The following is a 16528-nucleotide window of genomic DNA, read 5'->3' on the forward strand; positions in this document are numbered from 1 at the left end:
GGGCGGGGAGAGATCCACGGAGGCAAAATCATGAATCAGTCAACACACTTCACCGTATGTGAAGCTGCTTAAAGAACCATAATGCAAAGGAAGCAGAGTAGAAAATTGAGAAAACCCACTTTGGAAGCAAACTGATAGGAGCTGGAATGCTGGCCCAGACAGGTCTTTACACATTTACTGGGCTTTCTAGTTTCTCAACTGTAAAATGAGGGCAATGGTATTCACCTTTGTAGGGCTCTTGTAAGAATGTACGCAAAATGCTTTGTTTAGTGGGTGGGACCCAATTTCCAACAACGGTAAGATGGTGATTTACTAATATTAAGACATTCAAAAACATTTATTGGTGGTTTATCGGACATGTTGAAGTCAAAGATATTTGAGATACAGTCTCTGATTTTTATCTTTTTAATCTTTTTTTTTAACTTTTATTTATGTAATCTGTACACCCAACATGGGGCTTGAACTCACCACTCTGAGATCAAGAGTTAGAGGTTCTTCTGACTGAGCCAGCCAGGCACCCCATGCAGCTTCTGATTTTTTAAATAGCTTTCTTTCAAAGAAGATTAAAACTGAGATAATAATCACAAAGATTACTAACCTCCTCTGGGTATGTACAATGGCTGATGTTGCTATCAGCACGTTAAGGGACTATCTCGGTAAGTGCTTATCACATCCCCAGGAGCTAGGCATTAACCCATTTTACAGATGAGGGAACTGAGGCCTGGAGAGGTGCTGTACTTTTTATCAGCTCACTCAGGAAACTGCAGAGCTAGGATTTACTTCTGGAGGCTCTGTCTTTGGGGTGTGTGCCTACCACCGTGGTTCAGGTCTAGCTTCAGCCAACAATTTGTTTCCAGGGGCTGTACTTTCCACTGCTAAGTTGTGCTTCCCAAGTGCAAATATAAAATAAATCTCAGTGACACCATGAATGGATGATGTGAATCACATTTATGTTTGACTGCAACCATCACCAGAGAAAGCTGCTTATCTGTGGTCTCTCGCTCTCTCTCCCCATGCCCAACCTGTCCTTCCACCCTGCCAAGTTATCTTTATAAAACATATATGTGATCATGACAATTCTTTACTTAAAAGGTTCCCTGTTGTCTGCAGAACGGGGTCCAAGAGCTCAGCACAGGAGGCCTCTCCCAGTTGGCCCTGACCCTCCTTCCCAGCCTCTCTGCTTTAGATATTCTGGCTCTTTACCCAACGCTCTTACATAAGACAGTTCCACATGAAATTAGGACAGTCAGGAGTTCCATAGTTAACCTCTTGTTTGGCAAGATGGGAAAAAAAATAATTTTTTTAAAGATTTTTTTTTTTAAGTAATCTCTACACCCAACCTAGGGTTGAACCTACACCCCCCAAGATCGAGTTGCACGATCCATGGAGTGAGCCAGCCAGGTGCCCTTTAAAAAAAAAATCTTTTAATTAAAACTTAAAAACCGTGCAATTTAAAACATTGCGCACACACTATCAGCTGAAACATAAATATGTATGGAAATCTTCAAAATGTTTCTCACCTCCTATGAGAGGTCGGGTGTGTTAGTGGAGAACATCTTGTAACTATACTTCGATTGCCCCAAAGTGTGTCGTTCTCTTTTCCCCCTTGGAACCGAACCCCTTCCCTCTGTGAGGGGGCAAACAGCTTACTATTCATCCTTCCAGCCCAGTTTAAACACCACGTCTCCCCAAACCTCTTGCGGCCCACTTTTTTCCTTTCAGGACTTCCAAAGCCGCGAGTATTTCTCTTGCCTTACGGCATTACTGAGCTTTATTCTGTCTTCAGTCAAGCCTGAGATGCCTTAAGGCAGGGCCCAGGCACCTGACGTCGGAGTCCCCAGCTCTTAGCCTGGGGTCTGGGCCCACGGTCAGGCCCAGGGTTACCGCCGGATACAGGGGCGCGGGGTCAAAGTCTCCAGGTCCCTACCCGGGTCAGATCCCCAGGGAAAGCATCTCGGGGGCCGGACACACCCCTCAGCAACTGCTTTGATAAACGAGGCCACACGGTGGAAAAGTGACCGGAGAGCAGACAGGCGGCGGGGGGCAGGCGGCCCGCGGGCGGGGGGGTCGAGCACCGGCCCCGCGCCCTCCCCGCGCCCCGGCCCCGCGCCCTCCCCGCGCCCTAGTCTCGGGCGGCTTCCCGGGCGGGGAGCCCACTGTGGCCGAGCCGCGCAGTCCTCTCCACGTTGCCCGGAGAGCTTCGCCCTCCCGGCCTCGGAGCAGCCGAGTCGCTCACGCCCCGTGGGCCCCGCGTTCTCCTGCTGGGGTGCAACACCTGGGGGCCCGGCCCTTCCCGGCGCGGGGGGCTCCGCCTCGCGATCCCTCCCGTGGGTCTGGAGCTGGCCGGTCCGGAAGCGCGCCCCGCGTGGGCCCCGGCGGCTCCCCCCGGCGGCTCCCCTCGGGGCGGGGCGGGGCGGGGCGGGGCGGGGGGCGGGCCGCGTGCGCGCGGGCGGCGGGGCGGGGGGCGGGGGCGCGGCTGCAGGCGGCGCGCGTGCGGGTGCGGGTGCGGGCGCGGGTGCGGGTGCGCAGGGCCGCGGCGGCCTCCTGGGGGCAGCAGCGCCGAGCGGGACGCGGAGGGAAGCGCGGGCGCCCCGGAGCCGGGCGGGCGGACCGAGGCTCCTCGGGGCGCCGGCTGTCGGGACCTGCGCCGCCCCTGCCGCTGCCGCTGCCGCTGCCGCCGCGCCCGGGACGCCGCTGGGTCGCGGTGCCTTCCGCCCGCCCGGGCGCCGGCCCCTCCCGGCCCGGGGAGGTGCGGGACCCCGAGCGCCCCGAGCGCCCCGAGCCGCCGGCGGCTGCAGCCGAAGGAGGTCGCGGCGCCCGCCCCCGCCCCGCCCCGCCCCGCCCTGCCCCGAGCGCCGGGCGCGGGTCCCTAACAATGGTGCGGAGCTCGGGCGCGGAGCCCGCGTCCGCCCGGCGGCCCTAGAGGCGGCGGCCCGCCCCGTGCGCCCGGCCTGCCCGCCCCGCCCCGGCCCCGGCCCCGGCCCCGGCCCGGCCCCGCCGCGCCCCCGACGGCCGCTCGGGCGGAGAGCATGGTGCCGGCGCCCGGGCTAGTCTAGTCCGCGGCTCCTTCTGGTTTCCGCCTCCTCCCCCTCCCCCTCCCCTCCCCTCCCCCTCCCCTCCCCCCTCCTCCGCCTCCGCCTCCCGCGGGTGCTGCCCCCGGGCTCCCGGCGTGTGCGCCCCCAGCTGCGCCTCCGAGGACCCGGTCTGCGCGCAGCGGGACGGAGCCGCGGGCTGGAAGCGGCCCCCGCACAGCTGGATGATGTCCGCTCCCAGCAGATTCAAGAAGGACAAAGAGATCATCGCCGAGTACGAAAGTCAAGTCAAAGGTAAGGATGGGAGCGGCCGCCGCGCTCCTTTTGTGCGCCTCCTTGTCCCTGTGCTCGCGGAGTTGCGCCTCCAACTTGGGGGCCGCTCGGAGGAGGGCGGCGAGGGCGGCGGGACCGGGTCCCCGTCCCCGTCCCCGTCCCCGCCCCCCGGGCTCGTGCCCCCGGAGCCCGTCCCCGCCGCCGGCCGGTGCCCCCGCGCCCGGACCCGCCGCTGCCGCCCCGGCCGGGCCCCCGCGCCCCCGCCCGCGCCCCTAACTTAGCCTCCCTCCCCGGGCGCAGCTGCGTCCCCGCCCAGGTGTCCCCCTCCTCCCCTCCGCGTGCCTTTTAACTGCTATCTTTGTCACAACGTTAATTTGTTTTTTTGTTTTGTTGTTGTTTGGGGAGTCTTTTTTTTTTTTTTTTCCTTTCCGAAGTCTGGACACCCAAGTGGTCTAGAGCTTCACGGAGTGCACAGGATTTTTAGACACTGACATCGCTCACTCTGAATTTAGTGGGGTGAGCCCTGCCTTTTAGAAAACAGCTCCCTAAAATAAAAAATAATAATAAAAAAAGAAAGAGAAAAGAAAAAGAAAGAAAACAGCTCCCTGGAAGCCTGGCACTGGAACCGAGCAGGGACTAGTGGAATCTGACTCCTCCTTTATAATGGGCCAGGATTCTGTGCCATCTTTACCCTCACACGGGGATATTGCTTTATCATTTGCAGGAAGCTTCTCGCCTGTGAAGCGCTTTGAATATTTTAAGTACTCCTTTCAGTCCATTGACATTGTCAACTAAGGAAGCAAGCTCATTAAGGTTGATTAAGCCTTTTTACTTAGTGTGCCTTGTGGTTTGGGAAAAAATATATATATATGCCCTCTTTCTTTATTACAGGTATTTTGTGTGGCTGTCCAAGTGTTTAATGAACGTATATCTCTGTTGTGTTTGTGGGTTGTTGTTGGTTTTTTTTTTTTTCCTCTTCTGTGGTCTCTCCTGGGTGGTTTTCCCTATGGAGACAATGGGTGGAGTGTTGAGATAGCTGCTGTTATTTGGACTCTTCAATGCAAAGTTCGTAGCAATTGCTATGTAGACACCTGTGTTGTTTCAGATCCAGCCTTACAAAAGGGCTGCTGAGAGAGGAATTCCCTTACTTGCCTTGGGAAAGGCAGGAGCAGCCTGGGTGTTCTTTTGTGTGGCCAAGTTGTGAAAATGCCTGGAGTCCTGTGACAGGACCTGGAGGGGGGGACCCTTCATCACCCAAGGGTGAATTTGGACCATCTCATCCCGGCCACCGACCTATTGGATTTAGGCTAAACAGTGTTCAGGAAATCATTTTTAACTGCTTGTAATTAATGTAATTTATTCGTAGAGGAGCTGGTTACACTGGCCTGGAAGTTCTATTAGCAGAGAAGCAATTAAATCCTTAGTGACAGGTAAACTTTTTAATAAGCGGAATCTTTCTTGCTGAGTGCAACACAGCCTAAACCCTTTCATTCTAAGGCAGAGCTCCGGGTTGCCACGCCTCGTGCCGGTTTTCCCCCTGGCCCTTTGTGGTAGATCTTCGAGGGACGGCAGTGGGGCTTTCTGGCCGCCTGGAGCACTGACCCGCAGAATGCATATTTAAGTATTGGCTTAGTTATTTCTGCTCCAAAGTCATTTGTTCATGATCCAGTCCTTATATGAAAAATAGTCTCAGGATTAATTTCTACCAGCGTGTGCATTCTATTGTTACATGATTACTGATATGCTTGAGATAAAGGCCCTCTATGTTAAAAAAAAAATCAATAAAATTGGACACGTTACAGTGTTTAGGATGCATCTATCAAATCCAATCCAAGGAAAATTATGGACAAATTCTGCCCCAGAGAAAGTGATCTCCATTCTCTTCAACCTTCCTCATACCGACGGTCTTCAACCTGCTTCAGGACTCTTTTCTACACCTGCCCTGCCCTTCTCATCAGGACCTGTGTCCCGACTTTATTTCCACACATCCTGTTTCTAACCCAGATCATTATATCCACATGCAGTTACGGGAATAGGATAGTACAGTTGAGTCGGATCATACGCACCTTTAATGGCACCAGTTTGTCTGTACTTCTAAGCAAAATTAAGAAACGAGTAGAAAAAAAAGAAATAATGACAGTGACCTAGTGCATGGGGCCAAGCTGTCCCGTGCAGTGAGAATAGGTTCCTTAGTAAGGTTGTGGAAATGCAGGACTCTGGTTTTCTAACAGCCCTATGTCCTGAGTCCCTTTGTAAAGGTGAGCGCCTTACCTTGGCACAGTGCTAGTGCACTGTTTGAAGGTATGTGGTTTTAGAACAACCACCTCTTTTAATTGCAGCAACTATTTCACCTGATGATAAACAAAAGAAAGGTGGCCTGTTCAATTGCTGAAGGACAACCCGGCTGTGCTGGACAAATAAGAGAAGACATAGGTCTGTTCCCAATGAATAAAGCCACACATATTGGAGTCTCTGGGTTACTTCAGGGTATGGGTGACTTCAAGAGTCATTTTGGGGGGCGCCTGGGTGACTCAGGCCGTTAAGCATCTGCCTTCAGCTCAGGTCATGATCTCAGTCAGGGTCCTGGGAGGAGCCCCGAGGCGGGCTCCTTGCTCAGTGGGGAGTCTGCTTCTCCCTCTCCCGCTTCCCCTCCCTCTGCTCATGCTCTCTCCCTCTCTCAAATAGTCATTTTTGATTATGTCTGATTTTTTTTTTAACCTTCTGATTTAGAACTTTAATCTCTGGAGTATTCTTTTTCTCTCTCATTTCCCTAATACCAGTTGCACCAATCTCAGAATTTCTCAGATAATGGTTTCATCTAAAGGAATGACTCCAGGTATGGGATTTTGTCATTGTGGCTGCCCGCACATGTTTTGGGAACAGACTTCAGGGAGCTATTCTCAACTGTGAAAAGAACCATCATAGTTGACTATGTAAGACCATAATTGCATCTAGTTGGGTACATCATGTGGAGTAAGTCATTTAGCTTCTCTCTGGCTTTTGGTTTTCTTACCTATAAGATGAGGAGTTTGGATTCCCTCAGTTCTAAGGATCTTTGAGTCTGATTAAAGATGTGTCAGTTCACATTAACCACTCAGTAAAATTTTCAGGCTTTTTGCATTTTCTTTCAGCTGCCTGGTGTTGGGGCAAATCATCTTTGCTTTCACTTTTTTTTAATAATTCACAAACACTATGATCATTTGAGTTCTCAGAAAATTAAAATGTAATGCAGTGGGGGATACAGAAAAATAATAAAACCATGTTCAGGAAAGTATAGCACACAATTGTAAGAGGGAATAGAATTACAAATTATACAAGTTGTCAAAGAAGAGATAGGTTTAAATCAGGGACAAAAGGACCTCAATTAGTAATTTAAAAGGAGTGTGTCAGCTAGGAGAAGAAAGACTTTCATGCACTTAGTCAACTTCCCAAAGATTTAGAATCCAGTGAAGTTAATCTCCTGTCTGCAGGGGCTCTTAAAAAGCAAGCTCATCTGAAGAAGTGTATGAAACACAAACCAGTTGACTATGTTACTTGTTAGCATCTCTGGGGGGGGGGGGGGGGAAGTTTAGCAGTAGAATAAATCGTAACAACTGGCTAGCAGAAGGTTTGGAGATTATCTGGATTTTAGTATTTTATGCAATTTTTAAAATTCTGCAGCAAAAGTATTGTGGCATGCATATAAAAAATACTGGTTCCCATATGGGAACTGAAAGAATCAAAAGACACATTTTGTGAGGTGGAATTTATGGACCGAGAGGTTGTGTTTGTTTTTAATAATGCATGTTGTTCGTTGCTAAGAATTGACAGCTATTATTTGCAATATTTTCCCAGGGATAATCTCATACTCATCTACATGCCATATGTACAGGAAGTGCCAAGAAAATCTGTTGTTCTTCAACCACTCTGCTGCCTGAACTACAAATAGTACGTTTTGGTAGCAGATGGAACGTGAGGAAATGCCAATTCCATTTGATACAAGCCCATGTCATGCGGTGGATTTCAATAGGAAAAAGTGCTGCTGTCACTAATATGGAACCTGTATCCATATCTGATGCTCTTTCATCCAACCTGTAATAGAAAACAGCAACAACTTAAATTATGAATTAAAACTTTATAGCTGGGAGGGACTTGGAACATTTCCTGTCCGACCCATTCATTTACCCAACCCAGGCCAGCATAATGACAGAGTTACACAATGAACTGTAACATACCTGGGGCTAGAACCCAGGTCATTTGTTTTCAGGAACAATGATTTGCTTTTAGATTCCTCACAAGTAGAGCAGGAGATAGAACACTGTTGAGACTTTTTTTTAAAAAAGATTTTATTTACACACTCACACAAGCAGGAGAGGTAGAAGGAGAGGGAGACAAGCAGACTCCCTGCTGAGCAGGGAACTCCAGGTGGGGCTCCATCCCAGGACCCTGGGATCATGACCTGAGCTGAAGGCAGATGCTCAACCGGCTGAGCCACCCAGGGGTCCTCACTGTTCAGACTTTACATTCATTGAAGGAACTGTAATTGGACCTCGAAGAGAACAGCAGTGCCTCTGGTCTGTTAACAGGAGGAGTTAGTTAAATTGATTAACTGTAACTAAGTTTTTTTTTTGTTGTTGTTGTTTTTGTTTTTTTTCCACCTAGATCATTTCAGGAAACCACAATGTGCAGGCAGCAGCTTCACATCCTTGCCTTAGGATCAAGAAAAAAAAAATGGTGAATATGTGCAAATATAACTTGCTTGGAATTTTGGTCAGAGTAATTGCAGCTAATGCAATAAACCCTCTGATTTTGCCCAGAAACCCTGATTAGTTTCATGAACCTCAAAATGTATTAAGGAATAGTTTGGGAGACATTTTTGAGCAAAATGCATCCCTCTGAAATATAGTGAAGGTTGGCATGTACTACAGGATGATAAATCTCAGCTTTAACAGTCTGTATGGGTTTGCTTACTCTTGTAAAGTGTTGATCAATTTAGGAGCCACAGATTTTCACCTGATTCTCATTTGAGAGTCTTGACTTATAGCTTGGCCAGACTTCTTTTTTTGTTGTTGTTGTTTAAAATATTTTATTTATTTATTCATGAGAGAACGGAGAGAGAGAGAGAAAGAGGCAGAGACACAGACAGAGGGAGAAGCAGGCTTCCTGCAGGGAGCCCGATGTGGGACTCGATTCTGGGTCTCCAGGTTCATGCCCTGAGCCGAAGGCAGGCACTTTAACTGCTGAGCCACCCAGATGTCCTGGCCAGACTTCTTATTTCATTCATGCTACCCATTTTCTCTTCAATTTAAACAGTTAAGAGCTGAGGTAAAGAAAAGGCAATAAGCTATATGTTTCATCACTCTATTTTTTGTTTAATTTTTTGAAGGTAGAGAAGGTGGGATTAGGGACAGTTGTTATTTGAAGACGTTTTTAGTTATTTAAAAGTATATTTATCTGTTGGTCCCAAGTTACTTTCATCTCTTTCTTTCTTTCTTTCTTTCTTTCTTTCTTTCTTTCTTTCTTTCTTTCTTTCTTCTTTCTTTCTCTTTTAAAGATTTTACTTATTTATTTGAAAACGAGAGAGGAGGAGAGAGAGAGCACAACGGGAAGGAGAAGCAGGGTCCCCACTGAGCAGGGAGCCTGATGCCCGGCTCGATCTCAGGACCCCGGGATCATGACTTGAACCGAAGGCAGATGCTCAACCAGGCTGAGGCTCTCTCTGAGTTATTTTCTCGTCTTTGGCAGCATGTATATGTGCACTCCTGTTGACATTTCTGGATGGGAGGAAATAGAACATATGGTTAAGAGTAGAGATTTTGGTGTAGCCATCCAGCCCTGCCACTGATCACATGTGTGGTCTCTGAGAGTCAATTTCTTCATCTGTAAGATGAGGATAATACTAGTACTTTCTTGTCTTTGTAAGGCTTCAGTGAGGTGCTTTGTGCCAGCTTTATCACAGGCCTGGCACGTAATAAATAGTAAAAATCAGTCCTTGTTATCTGTTTAATTTTAGTTTTCTTTCCATATCAACTGCTTCTTACTACATTCTGACTTAGATAAGCTTTTTGAAATTCAAATACATAATCACCAGTCTGCTATCTGACTAGATCCCAAAGTGGGTGAATCTTTAATCATCCCGATAGAGTCCCATGTACTTTAGGGATGGAGTGGAGCAAGTTTCATGATGGAAATTAAAAAGGAAATGTGATAGGCAAACCAGGGAGATTGCCAGCTCCTTATAAGTGGATTTTATATGGTTATTATTTTTTATCCAAATACACGCAACAGAGCCTGAAAGCCTATTTCCTGGGCCTCGGCCGCCATGTGTTTGCTTACAATCTTTGCTTTGAATTTTCTTTACCTTGGTTCGGTGATGTTGGTATGGAAAACAAAAACTAGTCCAGTTCAGTGGATTTTATTTACCTGTGGTAAAAAGGATTTTTAAGATATCAGATTAAAGAATCAGTCCCTGATTTAATTTCATGATCTTGAGAAAAATACATATATTTTAAAGTCAGTGTGGAAATGAAGAATTCACTTAAAACTGTGAATTTGGTTCTGCTTCATGAGACAATACTTTGATTTTTTCCCCAGCTTTATTGAGTATAATTGACATATAACAGTACTTTAAAAAAAGATTATTTATTTGAGAGAGAGAGCTCGGGCAAGGAGAGGAGAAGAGGAAGAGAGAGAGAGAGAGAGAGAATTCTAAGCAGGCTCCACATCTGTCCTGTGGAACCCCACACAGGGCTCAATCCATTACCCTGAGATCACAACCCCAGCTGAAACCAAGACTGAGCCACACAGGCATTCCATAAGTACTTTGATAATAAAAATTTATTGTTCATGTACCTTTCAAACCTTTAGTACAGAGCCTTATTAATAACGTTTATTGAATGAGTAGAGTGCTCATTTGGATTGTCATTCCTTTACAGTGTAAGAATATGGTGATCATTCAAAATTTTGTGGGGTGGCCAGTAAAGTATTTCCAACAAAATTAAATAGAATTCAAATGGTGCGTGCCTTCTTCAGAATGCCATAAAATTAAAACCAGTCTCAACAGTGGGGAGTGGTTACAGTGGGTAATGGTCAACTAAATTCCACCGGGGGTGGTTATCTAATGTGTATCCGTGGAATGTCACGCAGTTATTACCAGTAGTTTTTGAAGACCGTTTTGGTATGGAGAAATATTTTATAATAATTGGGGGGAAAAAGATTATAAAAGGGTGTTGAAATAATAACGAAAAGTAATCACAGTTAATGAGTGACCATGGTGTGTCGGTCACTGTTGTGGCGGCTTCACAGAGGAGACTGGGCCTTACCTGTCCATAGCAGGCTGTGATGCGTGGTGGGAGGAATTGCTGGTTATTCTTACTTCTTGGTACATGTTGTATTTCTGTGTCTTTGGACCAGAAGGAAACCTTAGTAGGTTTCCTGGTTTAATGCACTTTGAGCTCCCCTCTCTTTGAGGATGGGGTTGGGGCAGGGGTAAAGAAAATCCAAGCAAGGATCCCTGGGTGGCGCAGCAGTTTGGCGCCTACCTTTGGCCCAGGGCGCGATCCTGGAGACCTGGGATCGAATCCCACGTCGGGCTCCCTGCATGGAGCCTGCTTCTCCCTCTGCCTGTGTCTCTGCCTCTCTCTCTCTCTCTCTCTCTCTCTCTCTCTGTGACTATCATAAATAAATAAATAAAAAGAAAATCCAAGCAAAATTTGGTCTTGGATTGAACCTCTGCTAATCACAGGACAATTTCAAACTTCTTATTTGCTTACAACTTGGTGATAGACTTGGGTTTTCCTTTGCTTTGAATTTAGCTAGTGTGTGTGTGTGTGTGTGTGTGTGTGTGTGTGTGTGTGTGTGTTATGGACAGCAACTTCTCTTTTTTGGTATAATACACATACAAATGATATAGAGAATAATTTCCCATTAAAAAAAATAATACAAATAATATCTCGACTACTAGCCACCAGGGCTACGAATTACAACATTAGACCTCATGTTGCCCTTTTCGTGACAAATCTTTCATCACATAGCCTCTGCCACCTGAGCAATTCTTTTTTTTTTTAAGATTTTATTTATTTATTAATGAGACATGGAGGCGGAGAGAGAGAGAGAGAGATAGAGAGGCAGAGACACAGGCAGAGGAAAAAGCGGGCTCCATGCAGGGAGCCCGACGTAGGACTCGATCCTGAGGCTCCAGGATACACCCTGGGCCAAAGGCAGATGCCAAATGGCTGAGCCACCCAGGATCCCCCACCCCAGCAATTCTGAATTGTTAAAGTCATCCTTTTGTTTTGAAGTTTTATGAACATTTGATAGTTTCCTTTGTAGTTTTGATGTACATTGTATTCATACATCAAAACCACAAAGCTGGGATCCCTGGGTGGCGCAGCGGTTTAGCGCCTGCCTTTGGCCCAGGGTGCGATCCTGGAGACCCGGGATCGAATCCCACGTCGGGCTCCCGGTGCATGGAGCCTGCTTCTCCCTCTGCCTGTGTCTCTGCCTCTCTCTCTCTCTCTGTGTGACTATCATAAATAAATTTAAAAAAATTAAAACAAACAAACAAACAAAAAAACCTCTTTAGGGGTGCCTGGCTGGATCAGTCAGTAGAGCATATGACTTGATTTTGGGATCAGGAGTTTGAGCCCCCACGTTGGGTGTAGAGATTATGTAAAAAAAAAAAATACAGAGCTGTTTGTGTGCCAGATTTTTTTCATGATATTGAGAAATTGATGTTAATTTTTAAAAATTGAAATAATAGTTTTTTGGCACGTATAAAAATCTGTGTCCTTTGAATATACATGTTCAGATATTTATGGGTGAAATTAAGAGTGTCTAGGATTTACTTCAAAATAATCTGGGGGAAGATGAAGTAGGTAGGAATACAATAAAATTGGCCATGAACTGATAATTGTTGAGTACATGGGGTTCATTATGTTATTCTTCTTTCATGTATGCTGAAAATTTTTCCTGATAAAAAATTTTAAAAGTAAGTGCTCTTATGACTTCCATTTTTCACTCAATATTATGATATTAAGATTAATCCACATGAGGGGTATCAGGGTGGCTCAGTCAGTTAGGCATCAGACTCTTGATCTTGGCTCAGGTCTTGATTTCATGGTCATGAGTTCAAGCCCTGTGCTGGGTTCCAGGCTGGGTGTGGAGCCTACTTGGAAAAAAAAAAAGATGAATGCACTTGGATGTATGTAGCTGTAGTTAATTTCTTTTCATTGGTATATTTATTCCAGTGCATGAAAATAGTCTATTCATTCAGTATGACATTTGGGTTATTTATAGTTTTTTGTTATCAATAATAATAATAATAGTATAAGATGCTATAGGTGTCCCATAGTGTACATGTTTTTTGAAGTATACTTGCTGTGTCATAGGGAATGAATGTGTTCAACTTTACTAGGTCATATCAGACTTTTCTGAAAATGCTGGGTATTTATACTCTTGCCAGCAGTGGATTGGAGTTCTGCGTCCTGAAGCACTATGGACTAATGTATTTAAGGTAAATGCTAAACTGTTATACTAAAGAGAACCCTAGAAAATAATAATGTAAAAATAGAGATTTCTCCTTTTCTGTTTCCTTCCCTTTTTTCCCCTTTTCCCACCCTTTCTTTCCTTTTTCCTCTCATATAACATTCTGAAGGTGTGCAGAATTGTTTTGCCACCAGAATTGTTTTACCTCACTAAATTATGTAGGTTTTCCCCCTCTGGTTTTTCTGCCATCATCTGGGGAACTGAACTTGTCTGCCTGAGTGAAACTGGGTCTTAAGTATATCCACGTTTTAGCTTGTGGGAAGGAAAATGAGTCTTGAGGAGCACCTGCCTCAGTGTTTTAAAACCCAGGCCAGACATATGCCAGACAATTTTCATTCATTTACTGGTGAGAATTTAGCCACACAGCCACATCTGCTGCAAGGGAGTCTGACAAACATCGTCTACCTAAACAGTTCAGGTTCCTGCTACAACTCTATGACCACAGCAAAAGGAGAGGAAGATTTTGGTGGATAACTGGCAGTTAGCATAAAGACAGGGTGGTTTTTGGATTTTTTTCCTAAATATATATATATATATGTATATATGTATATATATATATTCATTCATTCATTCATGAGAGACACACACAGAGAGAAAGAGGCAGACACAGGCAGAGGAAGAAGCAGGCTCAGTGCAAGGAGCCAGACGCAGGACTCCATCCCGGGTCTCCAGGATCAGGTCCCAGGCTGAAGGCGGCACCAAAACACTGAGCCACCTGGGCTGCCCCTGGATTTTTTTTTTGAGGGTAACTCTATTGGGGTGAAACTGTATTTTGTTTTAATTTGTATGTCTTTGATTGCTAAGAAGATAGTGCATCTTTTCACATGTTTACTGGCAGTGTGTTTTGGTCACTAAAATACTTACATTTTTGCCCATTTATCTGTTCATTCCTTGTTAGTACTTTGTACTTACACAATTATAAAAGATATACCTTTAGATAAACAGGTTGTTTACCTTTTTTAGATGTATCAATTATTAACTTATGTTTGGTATTTAAGCAGTCTTTCCCTACTCTGACGTCAGAAGGTTATCTGTCTATATACTTCTGTAAATGTTTTAAAAAGTTTCCTTTTGACGCATAGGGTTTTAATTCATCTGAAGTTTATTTTTCATACCATGAGCTAGGATATATTTTTAGTTCTTTTCATATGGTGGATGACCAATATTTTTAGCTTTATTTGCTAAATAGTTCCTTTTTTATTTTTTATTTTTTATTTTATTTTTTTTTTAGATTTATTTTATTTTTTAAAGTAAGCTCTAGGGCTAGTGTGGGGCTTGATCTCATGGCTCTGAGAGATCAAGAGTTGCATGCTCTACTGACTGAGCCAGCCATGTGCTTCCCAGTCCCTTCTTCTAAAAAGTGATCCATCTATCATCTCCTTCTGTCTTGATCACAGTTTCATATGTGCATGAGTTTATCTCTGGATATTATTGTGTTTCATTGGTTAATTTATATGTTCTTGTACCAGTATTACATTCTCTTAATTACTGTAGCTTTATAATAAGTCTTTTTATCTAGTGGGCCAAATCCTCCTTCCTTATTTTTTCAGAATGATCTTGGTCTTTTCTTTTCCAAATACATTTCAGAGATTTATTTATGTATTTATTTGAGAGAGAGAGAGAGAGAGAGAGAGAGACTGTGCACACAAGGGAAGGAGCAGAGGGAGAAAGAGAGATTCCTCAAGCAGATTCCCTGCTGAGCATGGCACCCGATGCTGGGCTGGATCCCCGGACTCTGAGATCATGACCTGAGCTGAGGGCAAGAGTTGGATGCTGAATGGACTGAGCCACCCAGGTGTCCCTCCAAATACATTTAAAAAAAATTTTTTTTAAGATTTTATTTATTTATTCATGAGAGACACACAGAGAGAGGCAGAGACAAGTAGAGGGAGAAGCAGGCTCCATGCAGGGAGCCCGACGCGGCTCTTGATCCCGGGTCTCCAGGACCACGCCCTGAGCCGAAGGTGGTGCTAAACTGCTGAGCCACTGGGGCTACCCTCCAAATACATTTTAGAATCAGTTTTTCCTTCCCTGGGAAACCCACTGGCATATTGATTGAAACTGTGTGACATTATAAATCAACTAGAAGAGAGTTAACATCTATGTAGTATTAATTCTTCCTACCCATGAATATGAATATCCTCTATTTGCTTAGTTCTTCTTAAAAGATCTTACTGTAGGGGCACCTGGATGGGTCGGTTGGTTAAGTGCCCAAATCTTGACTTCTGCTCAGGACATGATCTCAGGGTCGTTAGATGGAGCCCCGAGTTGGGCTCCACAGTCAGCGTGGAGTCTGCTTTAGATTCTCTCTCCCTCTTGCTCTACCTGCCCCCATGCTTCCATGCTCTTTCTCAAATAAAATGTTTGAAATAAAATAAAATGTCTTACTGTAAAGGTTTATATTTTCTGTTTTGTTAGATTTATTTCATAATATAATTCTTATTACTAATATTCATAAGATCTCTTCTAAAATTGTGTTCTAAATGTTTTCTGGGGATCCCTGGGTGGCGCAGTGGTTTGGCGCCTGCCTTTGGCCCGGGGCACGATCCTGGAGACCCGGGATCGAATCCCACGTCGGGCTCCCGGTGCATGGAGCCTGCTTCTCCCTCTGCCTGTGTCTCTGCCTCTCTCTCTCTGACTATCATAAATAAATAAAAGTTAAAAAAAAATTTAAAAAAAATAAATGTTTTCTGTTATACAGAAATGCAGTTTTCAAGCACTTTGCTGGTCTCTTATTATGTCTATTCATTTTCTGGTAAAAAGTACTTGCAAATCAAGACAGTTTTATTTCCCCCTTTCTGAACTCTAAGGCTTTAATTTACTTTTCTTGTATTTTTGCCCTAGGCAGAATATTGACTACAAAGTTAATAAAAGTGGTGACTTTGGCATTCTTTTTTTCTGGATTTAAAGGAATGGTTTTAAGCTCCTCCTCCCTTAAAGGATGATGATTGTTTTTGATTTATTATATATACTCTTCATCAAGTTAAGGAAAATTTCTTGTCTACTTGAGGATTTTAATCATTAATAGGTGGTTGAATGTTCTTTTTTTTTTTTTTTTTTTTGCTTCTAGTAATACTATTTTCTTTAATGTGTTAATGTGCTGAACAATGCTTATAGTTTTCCTAATAAACCATCTTTGTATTCCAGAATTAAACCTTTCTTGGGCTGCCTGAGTGGCTCAGTCGGTTGAGCATCCGATTCTTGATTTCAGTTCAGGCCTTGGTCTGAGTTATAAGTTCAAGCCCCATATTCATGCCCCACCCTGGGCATGGAGCCTACTTTAAAAATAAAAACAAAACTCACCTGTCTTCATCATTGTATTTTATGTATATAAAAATAGTTGGGGGCACCTGGATGGTTCAGTCAGTTAAGCATGTGACTTGATCTCAGCTCAGGTTGTAATCTCAGGGCCATGAGTTCAAGTCCCACATGGAGCCTACTTAAAAAAAAATAGATTAAAAAAAAAAAGTTGGATTCAGTTTGCCAATATTTAGGGTTTTTTGCCTCTTAATTCCTGAGTGACACAGGCCTGTGGTTTTCTTGATATGTCCTTGTTTGGGTTCATAGCTCTTACACTAGCCTCATAGGATGTGTTGGAGAGTATTGCTTCTTTTTCTATTTTGTGGAAGAGTTTGACATTTTGGAATATTCCTTTCCTTGAAAGTTTGGTAGAATTATTTGAGTCTAGATATTTACTT

General features: G+C 44.7%; 1 protein-coding gene across 2 annotated transcripts in view; it reads left to right on the forward strand.

Moving 5' to 3' along the window:
- Positions 1-2996: 2996 nt before the first annotated feature.
- Positions 2997-16528, forward strand: part of SRGAP1 (SLIT-ROBO Rho GTPase activating protein 1) — a 276854-nt gene continuing 263322 nt past the window's right edge. The window contains exon 1 of one of the 2 annotated variants that reach the window (XM_025476748.3): positions 2997-3326. In XM_025476748.3, the coding sequence (XP_025332533.1) occupies positions 3257-3326 (70 nt within the window). In that variant the 5' untranslated portion in view covers positions 2997-3256. The remainder of the gene's footprint in view (positions 3327-16528) is intronic. The other variant, XM_025476749.3, reaches the window with a different exon arrangement.

This window comes from Canis lupus, chromosome 10 (genome assembly GCF_003254725.2).
Source record: "Canis lupus dingo isolate Sandy chromosome 10, ASM325472v2, whole genome shotgun sequence".
NCBI lineage: Eukaryota > Metazoa > Chordata > Mammalia > Carnivora > Canidae > Canis > Canis lupus.